The following is a 21,978-nucleotide window of genomic DNA, read 5'->3' as shown; positions in this document are numbered from 1 at the left end:
AAGGTTCCCTTGATAACATTACTCAGAAATGGAGAATACTCTTGTTTTAGGTGACTCATATCAAACACTGACAGATTGGTGTTCATATTAATGACACAGTTGATTCCACTGGATGTTTCTGATTAATGTTTCTGCTCTGTGAAGAGAAATGGCTAAAATTCATTGTGTATACTCTGGTTACCTTTAAAAAAATCTTACAGCTGTAAATTCTTATTACTAGTGATGTATTTCATAGATTGCGCTTTCTACATAGTACAGATTGAACTGTTGCATTTATTAACATTTGGCTTTAAACACAGCAAGTCAGATGCTGAACACATTCTGTATTTAATTTATATGTTTTCTTGAACAGAAATAAAATTTCACCGGCAAAATGTGCCACGGGCCATTCATACATTATGAATCTCACAATGCAATTCCCCTTTTTGTACAAATTACAGTTAAGTGAATATAGTTATACAGACACATGATTTATGGATGGATTGTGGAGAGGGGTACAAAGAGGAGGGGGTGGCTTGGAATGAGAGTGAACTGGTAGTAGATGCAGAATCTGTAGAATGTGAGTGAATGGGCTATGCCTGTAATTTACCTGAGCAACAAGCTCAATTTGCATTGGAAAATAATGGGGGGGGGGGGGGGGGGGGACAGAAACATTTTCACCTTGAAAGGAAAAGAAACTGTAAATAAATAAATCAACCTTAGTTACCTCAGCACATTTCCAGAAATGTGTGCACTTTATCCCTTTTTTTTTTAAATGGAAAATAGAATTGTGCATCTCAGTGAAGGTAAAACCATGCATTCTATATTTGGACCTAAATTCCCAAATTACCAAGTAACAGTTACAGATTAAGTTAAGATGCTCTATTATAAAATTGAGAAAATGAAGAATATATATGAGAACAATGAGTTGGGTGTTTAGTTCACAATATATTTGAGATAGTAAATCTTGTCAATTATTCTTAAAATATAAAACATAATTTCATTAAATTAAAATAAACTTAAAATCTAATTTTCTCTTGGGGAACGTGACAACTATTAGATGAAGGTAAAAATATTGAAGGAAAACATACAAAAAAAAACCTCCAGAAAGTCATGAGTAGCATTTTATTATGATAAAATGAAGTTATAAAATGATTTTTTTTTCAAATTAACATGAAACATTCTGGATATATCAAACCCTATAAAACAACCTGTCCATCTCCAATAACTGGTTATGAACCAAATATCTAGTCTTGACCTTTTAGATAAAAGTATCCCTGCATCCTTCATCAGTCACCTGACTATTTCTACTCACCATCCCATCCCTCATAATCACTTGTTACAACCACATTTTTACTTTGTACTCCAACAGGCACTTCCCACATACAGCAATCATCACACCTACACATGTTTAGTCATCAAATATAAAACTAGGGTTCACTTTTTTCCAGGCACCTAAATAAAATAATACTCTTCCTATCACCAAACTAGATAACCAAATTAACATTTGTCAATATGGTAAATAAATAATCCGATTACAAGAGACAATACAAATGTGGCGCTGGATCAAAATATCAAATCTACTGCTAAAGATAAACAAACAAGAAAATTAAACACCACATAAATATTTGCATAAAAAGCACATTTAACTGATCGAATGTTTTTGAGACACTTTAAAAATGTATGACACAATTACTATTCCTTTTAGTAATAATACTTCTAAATGATAATAATGAGGTTATTTTAAAGACAAACAAAATGTTTCCATTTTAGAAATTACTGACAGCAATAATAAAAGATGAATGCCTTTATTTACATTACATTCCCTGATAATTGATAATCGACTTTGCCAATTTAGCAATATTTTCACTGCTTACAGGAGTTTGCAGGATCAGCATAGGAAGTGCTTTAGTAATGCTTTAGTAATCAGAACATGACACTGATTTTTGGCAAGAATATTTTTCTTATACACAATGTTTGCATGTATTTCAAATCTCTCTGGTGGATGTCATGGAAATAAAATAACTGCAGAAATCTCAATTTCTTCTTACATCTTTCTCACAGTTCCCAAGACTTAATGGATGCTCAATCCTAACTTGTGCTAATTCAATTTTGTTCTGTATCTCTCAAACTATGCAAGGACATTCATGATCAACCACAAGTTATAGATCACCAAAATTGCATTAAAGTGATCTTACATCGAACCTTTTGGTGCAAGGAGAACTTAATCACTTTTGTATATGTGTGGCTAATTAACCACAAATACAAAGGGAAAATAAATGTTCTGCAGACAACTGAGGGTTGAGGTCAAGCTGAAAACCCATAATCCAGGGAATAGGTGGAAAAGGTGCATTGTGCGGTGTGGCAGCAAATCAAATAGTTGCAGGATACACAAAGAACTGCAGACGCTAGAATATTGAGCAAAACAAAGTGCTGGAGTAACTCAGCAGATCAGACGGCATCTGTGGAGGGAATGAATAGGGAACGTTTCAGGTCTAAAGGATCTCGATCTGACACGATGCCTATCTATTCCCTTCACAGATGCTGCCTGATGGTGATGGTCTGTGCAATACTGGAGAGTGGGAAGGGCAGAATGTTGTAGGATTAAAGGTAAGTAATTAATATAAATGAGACATTGTTTTCAATCCTGCACAGGGCAGTCTACAATGTTCTGGGTCTCCCAGAAATTATATCGAAGCTCGAGGCAAGTTAGAATTATGAATGAAAGGAGTCAAATTTCTAAATGACCCAGAAATTACTGTTTCATGTCATTTGATGAAAGAAAATCATTATCCAATGAATTCTCAGGCAAATAATCTGCTCTCCTATAAAATAGTTACTGTAGCTGGGGCATGACAAAAGTACACAATAGATCCATGGAAATACTAGTGCAATCTCTTCATTCTCCCCTTAAAATGCACTGATACTAACCACTTTAAATGCAGAAATGCAATCTTTCTGTTGTGAGAGTCAATCAGGACAGAAACTGTTTTGATCCATTCTGTCAATACACATGCACTTACTTTTCAATCTCGCTGTTTTTACATGTCTTCTGTGTCTGCACCTCTAGTTTGCCACTCTCCCCATTACTTGTTGAGGGCATTTCTGTAAAGAAATCATAAGCAGAAGATCCAGCAACTGAAACTAAATCACTATTTCTCAAAAATACAAATTTTCACACCAGAGATGCAGTGCTCAGCATGATCAAAGTTTTGTGCACTGGACTAGGCATTGGTTTAAATGAAAATACATTAAACGTAAATTGCATTTTCCCCATAGTTGCAATATTACAACTGTGATTGTATTTTAGTGCTCAAGAATTAATTAATCAAAAATAACTAAACACAAAAAAACATTAATACAAGCATTTGAAATGTTTTTATTAGCAAATAAAAACATTTTTTTTTTAAATCTAAAGTGCTTTTTCATGGCATTCAACAAATTAATGGATGCCTCTTCCCCTTAGCCTCAGCTCTCATTGGACGACTTCCTGGCTCTTTATCAGATCCCAGTCATTGATCAGTGGGTGGGGGCGCTGCAAGCCGGCGCCCTGTCAGCAGCATGTCCGTTTTTTTCAACTTTTTTTATTTTTTTAGTATGTTTTAAAGTATGTTTTTTGTGTTTCTATGTGTGTTTTGTGTGGGGGGGCAAGGGGAAAACCGTTTTGGTCGCCTTTTTCCAGGTCGCCTCCCCCGTGGCCTAACAACGAGGATCGGGCGGCCTTTCCTGGAGACGCGCCCGGGGATTCAGCGGCGGGCGCAGCGGGGACTCTCGGCGTGGAGTGGGCGAGCCCTCGCTGGGGCTCGCCGGAGGGGAGCGCTCCGTTTCGCTGGCCCGCGGCAGCCGACAGCCTGAAGCCACGGTCTGCAGAGCTCCAGCTGGCGCGGCGTCTGCAGCCCGGGATCCCTCGTGGGGGACCCGGGAGAAGAAGCTTTCACCGCTGGCCCGCAGCCAACTTCTACCGCGGACCCGGCGTGGACTTACCATCACCCCTGGAGGGGAACTTCGACCGCCGGCCCTGCGGTCTGCGGTGCTTCTGGCTGAAGCCGCGGTCTCCGGTGGGGAAGAGCCGACTATGGACTGGCTCTGGACTCTGGTACCGACCACGGGGGGAAATGGAGGAGGACTGGGCAATTTTTGTGCCTTCCACCACAGTGATGAATGCTGTGGTGGATGTTTGTGTTAAATTTTTATTGTGTATTGTGTGTTCTTTCTCATTGTATTGCTGCTGACATATTCATTTCACTTGCACTTTATGTGCAATGTGACGAATAAACCCGTATTTTATTGTATTGTATTGTATTTTCTCCCTCATCTCTTGTCAGATCCCACACATTCCCCCACTGCTTTCATCAGATTCCATTCTCTTACCCGGCTCTCAAATGCCATTGCTCTCCTGCCATGCAGTCCCTTTGACGTGAAATATGAACTCAATTTCTCTATCCGCAGATCCTGCCTGACACGCTGAGTTGTTTTCCCTTTCCCCTTATACCCAAGGTTAAGAGAGCAATTTCATACATATTGCCCAATTTAACCGAGTCAATTTCTGATTTTAAACTTTAGAGCACCTTAAAATGTTCAAAGCAACTTAGTGGATAATTTTAAGCATATCTATAGGAGGAAATATCAAAATCATTTAATCATCTTTGTCCATCTACCTACCATCACTTGCCCATTTGGAAAATTCTGGTGTTATTCTGTTGCTGGGTGTTCCACCACTGCAAAGATAATAATATACCATGATCACTATCACACTTATCATAATCACTGCATCTTATATGAAAAATGAAATCAATGCTGGAAATAGGAATCCAAGCATTTTGTGCACATTTAGTTTTTCTAGAAGATTACGAATGTATTGCAACAGATATGGTTGTAGTTCTTTAGGACCCAACATAGCAAGTAAACCAAATCTCCTTAGATACAAATGATTCCCAATCCAGTAATAAAGGTTTTAATTTGTTAAAATAACTTGGTGAGAAATGAAAATTGTTTCAATTCATGTATTCAAAAAAGGAAATGGGCAGACTTCTACCACAATGGAGATCGACATCAAAATTTACCTGGAAACTAAAAATGTCTCACACTGTCCTCTACATTATCTCAATCAAAGGGAAAGCAGCTCTGCTGAAGGCAAATTATCAATCAAAATAATTTCTGACTTGTAAAAAGGTATTTTGGAATCTAGTAAAAAGGTAACAGTTTAATATAAAAACTACTTCTAAATAACATGGAATGGGAACTGCACTTGAAAGTAAGCAACACAAGAAGGCAAAATACTGTATTCCTTTCCTTTCATGTATTTTTTGGGTATTATATTCTTATTGTTTCTGTTAATTCAAATCTCAATAGAGATATATTAAGCAATGTGATTCTTTCACTTCACATACTAACTATTCCAATGGAACACCAACTTAGCAGATACTTATATTTAAAAAAAATATTGGAAGGCCAGTTAAAATGGAGTGAAACTAGTATACACCAAAGCCTTTTTATTTCAGACCCGGACAAATGAGATGTGCTTATTTCATTAGTCACAAAAATGTAATCCTACCGTAAAATTTTGATTTTTTGAAATTAATTGAAAATTAGATAAAAGTTTCAGGAGCCAAACAAAAATCACTAAAACTGCCCCCAACAGAACAGCAGACGATAATTCTACTGTAAAGAAACAGGACTACTGTTTCCACTTACTTTAGCACAGCACCACGTAATGCCTCCCTCTCTTTGGCCTCTCCTGGTTCTTCTCCAGTGCATGGTATAATATCTGCTTCTGTGTATCTGTTTAGCAATTAAGGAAATAACCAGGCTACAAAAGAACTTCAGCAGACTTCACCTTTACATTGAAAAATCTTCCTGTTAACCTCAAAAAAAGCACCCTTGTGCATACTGGTATATATTTGCTCCAATTCCTGAGAAATATACTTTGTGTCCTGAGTTATGATCATAGTACAAACAGTATAGTAACAGCTCCAGTAGCAAATATAAGATTGATGGCGACTTGGAAAAGCAACAATTCAGTTCACCGTGTAATAATTTTTAGATCCATCATTTCAATGCCAACTACAACAGATAGTTTATTAGATTGTGTTGGCATTCACATCACCCATCAACAGTTGGACTTTCAGCCTTCAAGCTGGCTACCTTATATGTTTTGAGCCAGATTCTTCTGTATCACCACATCATTCACTGCCACTAAAACACCATTTACATTTGTATCACTATTTACATCGCTTGGCACCAATATTTATTTTTTATCTGGTTCTACAAATGGCCTTCCATTTAAATAATTAGTTTATATTTGAGATTAACATCCTTCTTACTTATATTTTCTGTCACTTTCAGTCATACCACAAAATGTCATGAAATTTCAAAGATGCCTCATTTAATGCATTATTACAGGACATAAACAAGAATTGCTCCATACAGTATTTGGTATATTAAATATTGTATTTGGTCAGTAAGCAAACAAACAAGCTTGTTGGTTTAATGGTTGCCTTCTTCAGTCCTCTCTGCGCATTGTGTAACATACAAGTTTGGTGCACAATGAAAAAAAAATATTGGTCCTGATCTTCATCTTGAAAGCTGACAGTTAAGGGCCTGTCCCACTGTACGAGGTAATTCAAGAGTTCTCCCGAATGTCCCCTGATTCGAACTCAGAGAATTACGGTAATAGCTGGATGTAGGTACTCGGGGCTCTCGTGGACATTTTTCAACATGTTGAAAAAACTTCATGAGCTTACCGCGTTTCGCGAGTACCTGCTGTTAGCATTACGAGCCGCTAAGAGACGACCCGAGCTCCGACGTACCCGCTACGTACTTACCACGAGTTTGATTTTTTTTTTTTAAACTCGGGAGAGTTCTTAGGTAAACTCGTATAGTGGGACTGGCCCTTTAAGTGAGTGAGTAGGAAAGAACTGCCAATGCTAATTTAAATTGGATGTAGACACAAAATGCTGGAGTAACTCAGCGGGACAGGCAGCAACTCCGGAGAGAAGGAATGGGTGACGTTTTGGGTCGAGACCCTTCTTCAGACTGATGTCAGGGGAGTGGGTGGGACTGAGATAGAATGTAGTCAGAGATAGTAAGACTGGTGGGAGAACTGGTGGGAGGAGGGGGAGGAGAGAGAAGGAAAGCAAGGGCGATTTAAAGTTAGAGAAGTCAATGTTCATACCACTGGAGTGTAAGCTACCCAACGGAATATGAGGTGTTGTTCCTCCAGTTTGCGCTGGGCTTCACTGGAGGACAGAAAGGTCAGATTGGGAATGGGAGATGGAGTTAAAGTGCTGATTGTTATATGAGTGAAATACATGAATATCAATGCCACTGTTTTGGGTCTTAATGGAGGTCCTTGGGTACAGATATCTGAGGACCCTGTAAGTGGAAGGTTGCATTTCTGACAGATGCTAAATTGCAGCTTACCCTGGACTGATCCCAGGATATCTACACAGCACTGATAGACTCCTAATGGAATCCTACTGGGCAAGGCTGACACTCACAGATTTCCCAGTACTGACCCTGTGCCAGATTAGACATGGCACAAGTGCAGTACCTTTTGAAAAGTAGAATTAAATGGCTGTGAATAAAAGTCAAGTAGACCTCTCATTTCATTTCAGTCAGAATGTTTAGATATGTTAAACTGGCTAAATCTATAAAATATGTTAAGATGTTTAGGTATGTTAAACTGTTTTAAACCATAAAACGGTCGTTCAAGGCCTGTGATCGCTATGATAACCAATCGTCAGGGTGGGACCACCTGGCAGTCAAAGCTGTTCTGGGAATACAGCAAGCCAATTACAGCCAGAAAGGTCTTGCACTGCATTAATCTACATTGGTTTCCTCATCAGCCAGGAGCCAGCTAACCAGCAAAATGCTTAGTCTGTAAGGCACTGGATAAAGCAACGTGGTCTGAGTAAACATGACCAATCTTAGCATCCAGTGAGGATATGTCCTATTACTCTTTATTTTCTTGACATTTATTAAGCAATTGGAGGGGAATTGTCAATATACTTCTTTATTTAAAAAAATAGGAGACTCCACTGCAAAATTCTGCAAAAAGCAATCCGGTTGTCCGGTTAATAGTTATGCATTTAATTATCAACAAAAAGGATGCTGTGGTTTCCCATACTCCAAGGTGTCGTCTCCATCCACATCAAGATCTGCATCACTATCATGGTTCTCTTTACTGCTGCACGTGACAAACCCGGATCCTATGTTTAAAATATAAACAATGGTGTATAATGAGGTAAAAGCACAACACACATAACAACAGTTTAAAGTTAAAGTGAACTCTCTCTCTCTGCATTTGTTAAAATGTAAAATATTACACTTTTTTGGAAAATTTGCCACTAATAGTTCCCACTACAATATTAGCTGCATTTTTATCATTCCGTTATATACTCATTGCCATCTACTCCACGCAAAAAACAGCAGTTTACAGATAAGTCACGTCCAGTAAATTCTTAATTTCTATTCATGAATTTTCAATGCCAATTTTAAACCAAAAGTAAATTACTGGTTATTTCTTCAAAGCAACTGTCTATCCCAAGTTTTGAGTCAGAATGCAGAGAATGTTTGTTCAACATAGAGCAAAGATCTCAAGTAAAATCAGCATGTTGAACAGAAAAGGAAAGTATGCTCTGCACATTATTAAGGCTCCCTTCATAATAGATAACAAATGGATAACAGGGAATTGGATACCGATTGAACAATTTAGCTAAACTGTATAAACGTATGTTGAAGTTTGCTGACAATAAACATTTTCAAAGTTCAGATCAGAACACATTTTTTTAAAGAAATGAATATACCCATGCAATATATATCCTGGCTAGATAAAACCTAGGCTGCACAGTGGAGTAACTGGTACAGCTGCTGCCTCACAGCGACAGAGACGTGGGTTCGAACCTGACCTCAGGTGCTGTCTGTATGGGGTTTGCATGTTCTCCCTGTGACTGCGTGTTTCCTCTGCATGCTCCGGATTCCTCCCACATCCCAAAGACATGCAAGTTTGTAGGTTCATTGGCCTCTGTAAATTTGCCCCTATTGTGTAGGAAGTGTGTATAACTTGTGTGTCAACATGGAGTCGGTAGGCCGAAGGGTCTGTTTTCATGCAGTATCTCTAAACTAAACTAAAACTTTGAATTTAGCCTTCACCATTGAAACACTGCCTCTTCGCACTATGAAGACCTAGGGCAAAAGTAAAGTTGGCAAGGAGAAAGAGGACAAAATAAAACTTTGAAGATATACTGCGGGGGTACATAATACCAAATAAGCTCATCTCTAAACCTCTGGGAAGAAAGAGCTACCTTAAATTTAGTTGCATCTGGTTGGGTAACTATAGTAGGATGGAGATTATTCCATGCTTTAATTGTGCGGGGGAAGAACGAATTGCTGTACACATCTGTCTTGGTAGCTGGAATCATAAATTGGATCGAATGCCCTCGTCTGCTCCTAATTAGTTTGGGTTTGGTGTAAGTCTTGTAATCTATGTCCATGAATCTGGAGACCACCTTTTACAGCAGCATGAATCACGCAAAAAATGTTTAGTTTTCTGAGGTCACCAAATCATCCAGTCCCTGACTTAACAAGAACCCAACAACAAACCATCATTCCTTGTTCGGGGTGAAATGTGCATCTTGGGCTTGATAAGGCTTTCAGTGTACCAGTCACACATTATAACAAAAATGTTCAGTTTTGCAAAGTCCTCTTCCACACAAGTTTAGGTGTAAATATCACCACTTCTATGGGGATATGCTACAGCTTTTAGGTGTGAGTTAATTTCTGCTGCATGATATCCAATTTGGCTTCTTAAAGAAACTTACTCAGGGTACGCATTTCACCTATGAATGAGATTAAGTGTTTTATTCTCACTGATTAGTGCAAATGGATCAATCATTTCTGAATTGACATGCTACCCACTAGTTCCACAATAGGAACCATTTCACTTACAATATTTCAGCTGTACAATATTCAAATTTAAAAATGTTGAACATTTAGTATACAAAACAATATCAGAGAAATCAAGCTTTCTAAGTGAAAATATAAAATGACAGGGAATACTTGAGAGCACAGGTTTAAGTTGAAAGGGTGAAGGTTTAAAGGAAAATTCCAGATCAAGTATTTTTTTAACTGACAGTGGTAGGTGTGCCTGGTACAAGCAGCCAGGTGATGTGGGGTGGAAGCCACTATAATAGAATTGTTTAAGGGTCATTTAGAACAGCCACATAAACAGGCAGGGAATAGAGGCATACGGACCACATGCACGTAGATAGGATTTATTTAGATTGGCCGGTATGGACACAGTGAGCTAAAAGACCGTTTCTGTGCTGCATTGTTCATAGTCATCTCTACACACATCGCAACACTATATAGACTAGATGTTATGGTCTTGTGAAGAGTGATGAACAGCCAACAACAAACAAACCACTCTTTGCTCTACCATCCTATAAAGGCCATTATTGGCTGAGTATTCCTGAGACCTGGTCTAATGAACCAGAGATTGGAACTTGTATCTCAGTGTGAAACTGGGAAATGTATTTTAATTAAATCAATATGGAGTAAAATGAGGATATCAGTAATGCTGTGCCACTGAAACAATCGTATACGCCAAACATTACATTGAAAGCGCTAAGAACTCTTAACAGTATAGGAAGGTGATTTACCCAATGGCAATTAGGGTGGGGTAATAAATAGCAGCCTACCCAGCAATGCCAACATTTGAAGGAGTAAAATAAAAATGAAACTGAAGGTCATAAACTGTACTTTTTAACTGCAAACAATTGAAACAGAATAAAATATAAAGAATAAAGAACTACTGTGAGGGCAACAAAAAGATTAGAAAAGCTGGCCATATTATTGCAGTACCAAGAAATCAGCTGTGGAGTTTATCAGCTTGTTTATATACGACAGGCAAGTTATACTTTTGCAGAATTGATTTGGATTTGAAGCTATCTTGTCTTGTGGATTTCACTGCTATTAGCCAATCCTTAAAATTCTGCATTATTCTCATCTAAGACATCAAGAAGCATACTATAAATCTGAATTTTGCCCATTTTAAAGTCCCAGGGTATATATGGATATATGCAGGCTTAGTTATTGATAAACAGGACATGAATAGACCAACCACTCTGCCAGATCGGAGTATCTTATCAAATTGTTTATTAAAAAAAAACGTTTTTCCTACTGTTCAATACGTCCAATTGAAATAAAATTCTTGGGGGAGATTTAATTTCTGACTTTTTAAATGAAGCTTATTTAAACCTGTCTTTTTAACCTTCAACCAATAGAAATAGCAAGCAGATAAGACATGGGTCATTTAGCAGAGAAAAACAAAGTAATGCAGCAGTTCCTTGTTTCTTTGCCATTCTTTCACAGAATGTGACAAGTAATTCAGGCGCCAATCTTGAATGACACCTCTATAAGTCCCTGACACTACCGGAGACAAACTTCCCCATCAATCACGCTCTACCTATCAGAACTACTTAACTAGCTTCTGAACTGCTGAGCGAGGAAGCAAAGGGCCTGTGCTGCAGTAACCCAATCCAATCCTGTCAAATATATCGCAACTCCCAGTAGGCCAAGGCTTCTGCCCAACTAATTAACATTACATGTTGAAAGAGAGGAGAAAGTGGAATTTCCAAGTGCTGAGTTGTTAATAAGCCTTAAATTTTATAAATGCGAGTTACCCCGAAAGACAACACAACTAATAATCCAATGACCCTGCCTGCTAACCCAAAAGAAAATCACTGTTAATTTAATCAATTGATCAGTTCATTGATTTGAAGTCATGACTGCTTGTTAACCATGCAGAGCAAAAACCCACGACTGCACGACCGCAGAAAGCCGTCATTGATTTTTTTCACCTGCCACTCAGTGCACATCCTGAATAGAATTGCAACTTTGTGCAAAGGGGAGCTAGGGGTTTCAAAGTTAAATTAGTTACAGATGCAATCAGGGTGTCTTCTGTAAACTCTATTGATTGAACAGCTGACAGTCCTACACAGAACAACTCTGCTAGTCAATCGCCTCAGATGTCACCTGCCACTTTGCAGAATAGTTGACAATGCAATTATCTGGTGTGGAGGTAAGAAGTTGCCGTGTGTCAAATATAGTTAGCCCCCATCAGAAGCTGCTCAAAAGGCCTACAAAGTCTGTGTTTTCATATGCATACAAGCTGTGTGTTTGGCAAGATCTACAACATGCCAATTAGTTTCAAGCTAGATAGATGCATGAAAGATACAATTTCACCAGAAAGTTTTAGTCAGGCTTGTTGTGGATAAATATATGAAATCCAAATAAGATGGCCTCAAATCACTGTCAATTACATTTGGACTGGAGGGAAATCATAAATGTGTAAAGAGGAAATTTCAACATTTCCTAATATTGTGGGTATAGTCTCCCAAGCATCCATTATCCACTGGTAGAAATCATATTTCTTGAAGTGCAGGTTTCCAGGAGTATGTCAGGCTAATGATTTTTTTTTAAATTGAATCATGAAAACCAACGATTATCATGGCAAGGTGTTAAACTAAATTTACAATTCTATTAACTTTTCCGGGAAAAGAAGATAGAGGACTGGTAAACTGTTTAATTGTCAGGGCATTTAGGAAGGGATGATAAATATATTTATCAAATGAACCCCTTTCAAGTGAGATTGCTTTTTTTTAAAAACAAATATCACTAAATATCTTTATTTAGTCAAATAATGAAAGGGAAGAAAACTGACTTTAAATATGGATATAGGACTCAGTTAAATAATTTCCCCATCAACGGCATTCCAATGCTACACTGCACAATTGTGTGTATTCCGAGAATAATTTGGAAAAATACACTTTGATCATGGTTTATTTAATATGCATGATCATCACAAACAGCAGGCATCACCTCAGCAATTACCCATGTCATCATCCTATCTGGATCATTGCTGAGGAGGCTTTCTCACTCTGGGTAGGTGCATTCTTTAACTTTGCCTTGCCACCGTGCAACACTCTAGATAAACCATCCACCTGTCCTATCATCTACTCAACCAAAACCACATGCCCCAATAGATTTGCAGGCTAAACCTCAATTGCTGCCCCTTTTTGGAAATATCATTCCGGGAAAGACAAATTATTATAGAAACATCCATATATCTGGATCAAGGTGGGTAGACATAAATCAACTATGGTCTAAATGAATGTGGAACATACACAAAGTATGGTTGGTATGATGTCATTATTCAATTGTGCAGAATCTGAATTGAGATCTAAACTGGAAAAGACAATATCTAATGTCCTGCACATTTCATTATCCGACCTGCAATTCAAGACATCTTTTCAATGTTTTCTAACAAAGCACCTCATGCAGAGTGGAATGACTGTCACATGAATGGTCAAATTAAATGAAACAGTCACTTTACATGAACCAAATTTCAACCAACAGGAACCCAGTGGGAAAATTGGGGGAGCGATTGGAAGATGGAAATTGTTATTGCATTTTTGGGTGTTCTTGTTGAGAAAAGTGTCAAGTGTACAAAATGCACATCCATGTGAATGATTAGGAAAATCCTCCATGACCATAAACTCACACTGCAACAAAAGAATAGCACATTAAAAAGGTTATAAATCAATGTAGACAGATCTAAGCATAAGCTCCTAGTCTCATTCAAACTATCAAATTATACTGGAAAATATAGAGAGGGTAACTCAAAGTAAAACTCTCAATTTTCATTTCAAAGATAGCTGTAAATTTTAATGTCTTTCTGAAAAGATTCCATATTTTTACATCACTCAACAATTCAATACCGATTCCAAATTAGTCCATCCTAAGCTGCACATTTCAAATCCAACCATTATATTGCCTGCCACAAAAGATACTGCATCTCTGTTAAGATTTCAATATTGGTTATCCACACAAAGTGTCGACTATAAATTGAACTGGATTGTGTTCTGATGTATAATGTGTCAGTTTTCTTCTCTACCAAACCCATACAACTCAGGTTATCTCACCTGGTAGGACAAACACGAATCGATCCAATTCATTGTGGAAGATTTTCTCAGATAGCATATTGTTAGTATCAATATAAATATATAACAATGTTATTCCCTCAATTCCTATTTCAGGATAAAATTCATAGTTATAGTCTTATTTGAAACAGAAAAAATGGGACATTAACCCCATGATATACCTTAAGCACCACTTCACACATAAACTGAACAAGTTTACACACCATTGTCCATCAAATTTCAAATTCGGGGAACCTCCCTTGAATTTTCCTAAGCAATTTTAACAGATTTTGATACTAAGATTAGCTCAAGAACTTCATTCTACTCCGAATGTTACTCTATTAACACACCAGAATAAATGGAAGAACCAAAACTATACCCAGTTTATGACCTTCAAGTTTTCAACTGAAACATTAAATAAAAGCACAGATCTGTTAAATTAATTGATACCCTACATTCAGAAGTGAACATTATAAGCTTGTAAACTACGTCAAGATTACAAGATTTCTGCAAGTTCTTCCATTTTCTGAGCCCAAACTGTGAATTTTCTTTCTAATATACAATCCTCTTCAAATCTGTACAACAGATACGCAGTGCTATTTCAAAGAGCCCAGTAGAGGTCTGTACAACATTCCTGCTCAACCTCCCTCTCTCTCTCTGAAGTTGTCGGGACAGTTTTCCTTACCACGCGTTATCACTTGCTTTAAACAGACTTGGCAGGCAATCTAATCCTCCCTGAAAAGGTCAGTGCCATTTTAACTGCCTTTCAATCACATTATGCATGGTGCAGCACACGTTCTTTGCGATGCCTCCAGCTCTTGTCTAGACTGGATCAATACCTGAGCGATATCACTAGAGGAATGACACATGATGCCAATCGACCCAAAATCCCTAAATGGAACTGAACAGAAGGGAACAACTGGCCGCCTCTGACCTATCGCTACCTAATCTACTTAGTCCCATCTGCTCAGGCCGAAATAACAACCAAAGATTTCCTCAGTCAGTGGCTTGCAGTGAGTGGGGACTTGCTCAGGCAGAACAACCCCCCCCCCCCCCATCAGCTTTGAAGTCACATTACAAAGCAGGTATGAAAGCACAGCATCAAACATTTTCTGATGCCATCATTACTTTCTTATCTGCTTGCTCATTCCACAGTTACTATAGTTTCATCCACAGTATGTCAATAGTCTGCTATCTGTAAGCAGCCTCAGTTAGTTACTGTTCAGTCACTTTCTTTAAACTGCAGTGAATCATTTAAAGATGATAGCCCTGGTTTAGGCTGAATCAATTCAATTTTTGGATTAATGGATTTATTACTTTTTCTCTAAAGTGTATGATACTCTGAATAAAAACACCATGTTTAAGGTGATGTAAAAGGAAACAAAGCTTTGAAATATCAGTGCTCCTTCTTCTATTTAAAATATTGGTGTTTGCCGTGTTCCTTGTCATTTTAAAATGGTCAAAAATGAATATTGGAATGGCATAAAACAAAAAACATCAAAGCAGCCTGTTAGCCAATTGCTATGTGAATAGCTATACATTACATTCTCACGCACACCATTTTACCACTTCTTTGTGCTATAAAACTATTCAATAGCATGAAGAATATCTCATTAACAACTACTAATGTGAGCAGAACTAATTCCAGAAACAAAAAAATGTAGAGAGGGAATACGCAACTTAATTTCAGCTACAAATGAATTTAAATTTGGGACAGCAACAGTCACATTTCAGAGTTCGGGCAATGATGTAACAGATGACAAATTTGAAGCAATCAAAAAGTCGTATGAACACTTTCTATGAAATGACCTTGCTCAAAATGTCTATTATACCTGAAATGGAAAGCTTGCTTTGAGTGAACTACAACTATACAGTTAAATTCCTAAAATAGCAATCAGTAGCACCAATCAAATTATAAAACCTATGAGCCAGCATGCTACTTTCTTTTAAAAATATGCCTATGGTTTGTATCCATCCAGAACAGTGTACCAAATAACTTATAGTTCACATTTGCTGAGCTTAAAATATTTTGCTCCAACATTCATTTCTGCACCTTTAAACAAAATAATCTGGTCCAATAATGAGACCGTGATGTGGTTTCTTAAAGATTGTGCCAAGCATACATTCACGTCCTTTCAAGCTAGCTGAGAATACCGACTTATTCTTCAGTCGACATGACAGGCCTAGCTGTGAAGCGCATCTGACACAAACTCTGGATCTTTCATTAGAAAAACGGTACAAATTGATCGTAGCCCTTGTACCTGCAATCCCCCTGGCAGCTCCCACTAGACACAGCTTTTTTAATATTTTATAACTTTTGAAATGAGACACTGTGCTCCTTGCCCTACCTCATTTAGGTAAAACAAGGGAGATAACAGGGAATTTTGTTTGACAAGCTCTCATTTCTCAGCTATTCTGCCCTCAGTGAGCCAAAAGCAGAGCCTCACTAAAATTACATTCCCAGGGCTGGTCAAGTTAAGGTCAAATATCAGGAATGAACAAATGGCTTGATTTGACATATTTCTTTAAAGGAAATTTACCAGCTGAATTTCAGTCTTTCTCACAAATTTCTGCAGAATAAAATCTTGCCATTGCTCATTAACTACAGAAGATATTCATTAATGCTTTGTCAAAATCCATTTTACTTTCTCATAAAAAAATAAATGACAATTTTTCTAAAAATGTCAAACATGGAATGTGGTTGTCCTAATAACTATAACCCATCATAGCTACCGTTGAAAAGATAATATAGAAACAAAGAACCTTGCAACCCCCAGCTTTGTGGAAAGTATAACAGCTAATGTTTCAGGTTGAAGACCCTTAACAGGAACTTGGGAAGGGAGAAAATTGGTCCAGAGAGGTGGGAAGGTTGAAAGTATAGTTACAACAAAGGAAATATCTCGTCTAGACCTGAAACCCCGAACTGATGTAGTCTGACCTACTGAGGGTTTCCAGCAATTTTGTTTTATTTTTGTTGCAGCTTTTCAGTTTCTGCATTTCTATGACTTTCATTTTCCCTTAAAAAAAAATTGTGCTTTCTCAAACTTGTGCAGTCCACATGGTGCAGAAACCTTGCATTGTTATTCAGGTACGGGGACAGTGTTTGGAAATTTTTACCCAATTAATCTGAAAAATTGCAAAATAATTTATAATGATATGCAACTTAAATGAGCCGTTCAGTTGATATGCCTGCTCCCCCAGCTCTTCTTGGCTGAAGACAGCAAAGTACTTGAAGGTGCTACTAACAAAGCTTTGTCAAGTTGCTATAGTACGTCCTCTATATTATATATTTGGAACAACAGTGTGCCAATGGTGGAAAGAGTAAATGCTCAAAGTGGTAGTGTAGGAAAGAACTGCAGATGCTGGTTTATACCGAAGATAGACACAAAATGTTGGAGTAACTCAGCGGGTCAGACCCGCCTGATCCGCTGAGTTACTCAAAGTGGTAGTGGTGGGTGCCAATTCATTAGATGGTCTTTGATCGAGAATGCTGTTGCCCAGGCAAGTGGACTGCATTCTATCATACTTCTAACTTGTATCTGCTTGGCAATAGAAAGATTTTGTGAAGTCAGTAGAATTCTGAGCTTTTGTCATAATAAATCCCTTTCAGGTAATACATCATTTTAAAGTTTAGAACTGAGCAACAATGAAGTTATGGTAATATATTTACAAATTGAGTGTAGTGCATGATTTGGAAGGAAAGATGCAGGTGGGAGTGCTCCCATTTCTGGTGTGTTTCTTGTCAATGCAAAAAGAGACAAATATTGAGGGGCGCACCATTGTTTATGCACTGAATGGCAAGGACAGGTAGTTAGAATCTTTCTGGTTAAAGAAAATAATTATTGACAATTTAATAGTCTATTTTTTGCTGCATTCAGGTATGAACTGGTTCTTTTGCTGAAGAGCCATGAATGGAACTGAACCACATTATTCTGAAAATAACTTACTACTAAATTCAGTTGACCATGCCAGAGGACTAATGTTGGCTTAAAAAAAAATTGGAATAAAAAATGTCCAGGATCAATCTGTAAGGGTTTTAGGAAAATAAATTTGAGAAGCTTCAAGGTATGGCAATGCAGAGACTTGTGTGATGTGTTAGTAATCCTCTTCGAACCAAGATCATCAATTAACTAGATTAGATGTCACTTCAACCCAAGAAAAAATGCCAAATGTGTAAACACCACCCTATGTCCTGTCCCCAAGGTGTTTTGGGAAGGTGATAGCTGTTATGTAAATGCAATGTCATGCTTTTTGTTGTTTTTATTTCTCTCTCTCGCTGTCTCTCTCTCTCGCTCTTTCTCTCTCTCTCTCTCTCTCTCTCACAAACAAGACTATCAATCACTTTTCGACCAACATTTATTGGAAATTATATGACATTTTTATTTAAATATCAGAACATCTTCTCTTCATCAAAGCTATTCATCCATCTGGTTTTGAACCTGGCCAAAAGTAGAAATCCTAGATGCAGATTACATAGACAGCACCAAGTATTCTGGCACTTTTCAAAAAGTTCAAAACATACAAAAGACAAGCAGCTTTCAAAAGCATTAATTTTAAATTGTCTTTTGGTGAATGATTATAAAAGTTTGATTAGCTAAACAATAAAAGAATAAACCTTCAAAATATTGCATACCACGAAAGCCACCTTCTAATAAGGTTGTAGCGCGTATTCTCTTCTGTCCACACCATTCATATTCTTCAAATCTGTTCCCGCTTGCACTTTCATTTTCTATGTCCACAGACTCATCATCATTTGTGTAAGAGCCATCTCTCTGTGGATTAAAATAAACCATTTGAATAATTAATGCTTTAAACAATTCAACTGGGCTGGAATATGCAGTTGCTCGTCAGCGGATCCATAAGGAACCAGTGGCTACCTGCAATGCATGTGGCGATGCGCTCTGGACATCCATGCTCGATACAACATGGAAATTGGGAATGTGCAGGATGTCTGGTACATCCTCTTCTGACCTCTCTCCCAACCCACACACACCATTCTATAAATTGCTGGAATTAAGGGTTGGATATACCTCATATCTGACCCCTCAGCCTCACGCCATCCAGGAGGTGCATTTATGTAGGTTTACTTCATTGTATATATAACTGCTGTTTAATGTGTTTTTAAATAAATTTATCAATATTTTAATATTGTCTATTTACTTATTTCTTCCTGAATGTTTTAAGTTCTGTAATGTTCTTTGATCATCATGGAAAATTCCTGTCAGAAGTCCATTGAATCTATCTATGTAGGGGGCGCTGCACTGGCAGCAGCCTGTCGGCAGCGTGTCCGTCTTTTTTTCAACTTTTTTTATTTTTTTTTAGTATGTTTAAAAGTCTGTTTTTGATGTTTCTTGGTGTGTTATGTGTGGGGGGTGGTGTGGGGGGTAAGGGGGAAACCGTTTCGGCCGCCTCTTCCATGGAGAGGCGACTTTTTCAGGCCGCCTCCCCCGTGGCCTAACATCAAGGATCGGCGCCGACTTTCCCGGAGACGCGCCCGGAGCTTCAGCGGCGGGCACAGCGTGGACTCTCGGCGCGGAGCGGGTGAGACCTCGCTGGAGGGGAGCGCTCCGTTACGCTGGCCCGCGGCAGCCGGCAGCCTGAAGCCGCGGTCTGCAGAGCTCCAGCTGGTGCGGCGTCTACAGCCCGGGATCTCACGTTGGGGACCAGGGTGGAAGAAGCTTCCACCGCCGGCCCGCGGCCGTCTTCTACCGCGGGTGCGGTATGGACTTAACATCACCCCAGGAGGGGAGCTTCGACCGCCGGCCCTGCAGACTGTGGTGCTTCCGGCTGCGGCACGGCAGGTACTTTAAAATTTTGACCGCCGGCCTGCGGCCTACACCAGCCTGAAGCCGCGGTCTCTGGTTGGGAAGAGCCGATCCTGGACTCACCTTGACTTTGTCCCTTACCATCTGGATGCCCGCAGCAACGGCTGTGGAGGGTGGTGGTCCCGACCACGGGGGAAAATGGAGGAGGACTGGCCAAGTTCTGTGCCTTCCACCACAGTGATGAATGCTGTGGTGGATGTTTGTGTAAAATTTTAATGTGGTTGTGTTCTTTATTATTGTATCGCTGCTGGCAACCCAAATACCACCGACCTTGGTTGTGTGGCAATAAAATTATTTCTGTTTCTGTTCTATATGCTGTCTAAAGGCAGGGTCAATGTTCCCATACTGTGCGATCTGCTGTGTCTTACGGAAAGGCTGCAGAAGGAACACTGCAGAAAGTTTGGTCCATGCAGCCACTAAAGAATATAAAGCCTCTTTATATTCAAGGTTGGGTCTGCAGATTCAAATTCATTGAGTTGTCTTCAATTTACTCACTTGCTGTTCTTTGAAGAAAACTGATATCAGTTCAAGATGTAATTTATCCACTTGCGTAATACTATAAATTCCTCAAATAGTGTTAGCTCAGATAGTAATTCTAGTTATCACTTCTTACATTCACTGCTCAATAAATAATTTCTTTTTAATGTAAATTACAGCCACAGAACCCCCACATTAAAAAAAACTGCCACTATTATTTTTCACACTCCTTTTTCTGTGGTTTCCTCCCCAATCCAGTAATAATTTATATTAGAAATCTGTGCACCCTAGATGGTAATTGTATGGACTGGCTGCATTTTCCTTCTGCTTCTCTGTGTTTCATTGGAACAATTGAGAGAATATTTATGCAAAGTTGCATTCTTTGGATAAATGAGATAATTCCTAAAACAGAATTTAAATTAAAAGTTATGAAATGTATTGTAAATTGATTCAAAGGAAATCAACCACTGTACCTGAAATATGTAGATTGATTCAACTACTCTGCAATTTGGAAGAAATGTTGTTACTTTTCTAGATTTTAGATATTATAGAAATTAACTTAAAATGACTTTTTTTTACGATATCTATATTTTTTCCTCGACATCTTGATATGTTTTCTTATTAATAGAACCCGCTTACATACTAAGTAAACTCTACAGAGCTAAATTTACAAAGCTAATTACGAAGTGAAACAAAAAGAAACAGAGATTGATGGTGTCCTCAGCTAAAGCTGCCCAGAAGAAAAGCAGAGAAATTTATACATAAAAGATTTAATCCAAATACCTATTTATTAAATAGGTATTTAATCCAAATACCTATTTGTATTTCCCATAATTATTTTGCTTCAATTGTTAACTTAAAAAAAAATTAGGACTTGGTTTAATTTGATAACTGAGAGATAGTGGATCAAAATTTTTCGAGATAAGGGAAATGTGATAAGGAAAAGAACAAATATCTACTTATCATAATGAAAAAATTCTGACAACCATACAGCAAATAATATAAATAATAGCAATAATTTCAAAAGTATGGTAATTTTTGGCCTGAGTAGGATCAAAGATAATTACAGCTTCAAAAGAACTCATTTGGCCCACAAGGCCAGCCTGGTTCTGTAAAATAGCTACACAATTAAGTCCACATCCCCAATACTATCTTCTCTCTGCCTGGTAGCCCAAAGCATTTACACTATCTACCAGGAACAAGTCAAAAATCTGATGGAACTTGTCTACTCCATTACTGAAAGTTACCAGTATATCCTCTCAGATAGTGTACTCCTGACCATAATGATATACACCATCAAGAAAAAGTAGCCAATTTGACATGCAACTTAACCACCACCCGAAATATCCACCACAAATACACTGGGTTTTCAGTGCATAATATCTGCAAAGTGCAGATCAGTTTACAACCTACACATCCAAAAAGGCCAGAGGACACACGGGAATACCAGCAAGTGGTTGTTCCCCTCCAAGCCCATCAACATCCTGACTTGGAAATAAATTTCTGTATGTTCCTCAGTGGTTTAAGTCCAAAAGCTCTTCACAAGTGATGGAATAGCTTCATCTGCAGGACTTCAGCAGCTCAAGAAAGGCAGCTCAATCCTATTTGGGATAGGCAACATACGTTGAACTTGTTAACTAGCAACATATCTTGTAAAATAAATTTAAAATGATGAAAATATTTCCTTAGATTGTATGCTAATGTAGAGGGAGCGA

The 21,978-nt window shown here is 38.2% G+C and overlaps 1 protein-coding gene across 5 annotated transcripts in view; it reads right to left on the bottom strand.

Annotated features, from left to right (window-relative positions):
• The window catches only part of rnf220 (ring finger protein 220), a 407,730-nt gene that overhangs the window by 47,027 nt on the left and 338,725 nt on the right, over window positions 1-21,978 (bottom strand). For all 5 annotated transcript variants that reach the window (XM_033028712.1, XM_033028711.1, XM_033028714.1 and 2 more), the window contains exons 8-12: window positions 18,595-18,733; window positions 8,093-8,189; window positions 5,674-5,760; window positions 4,642-4,697; window positions 3,003-3,084 (exon numbers count right to left, since the gene is read on the bottom strand). In XM_033028712.1, the coding sequence (XP_032884603.1) occupies window positions 3,003-3,084; window positions 4,642-4,697; window positions 5,674-5,760; window positions 8,093-8,189; window positions 18,595-18,733 (461 nt within the window). The remainder of the gene's footprint in view (window positions 1-3,002; window positions 3,085-4,641; window positions 4,698-5,673; window positions 5,761-8,092; window positions 8,190-18,594; window positions 18,734-21,978) is intronic.

The sequence above is a fragment of the Amblyraja radiata genome, chromosome 10 (genome assembly GCF_010909765.2).
Source record: "Amblyraja radiata isolate CabotCenter1 chromosome 10, sAmbRad1.1.pri, whole genome shotgun sequence".
Taxonomy (NCBI): domain Eukaryota; kingdom Metazoa; phylum Chordata; class Chondrichthyes; order Rajiformes; family Rajidae; genus Amblyraja; species Amblyraja radiata.
This window is presented reverse-complemented; position numbering and strand designations above follow the sequence as displayed.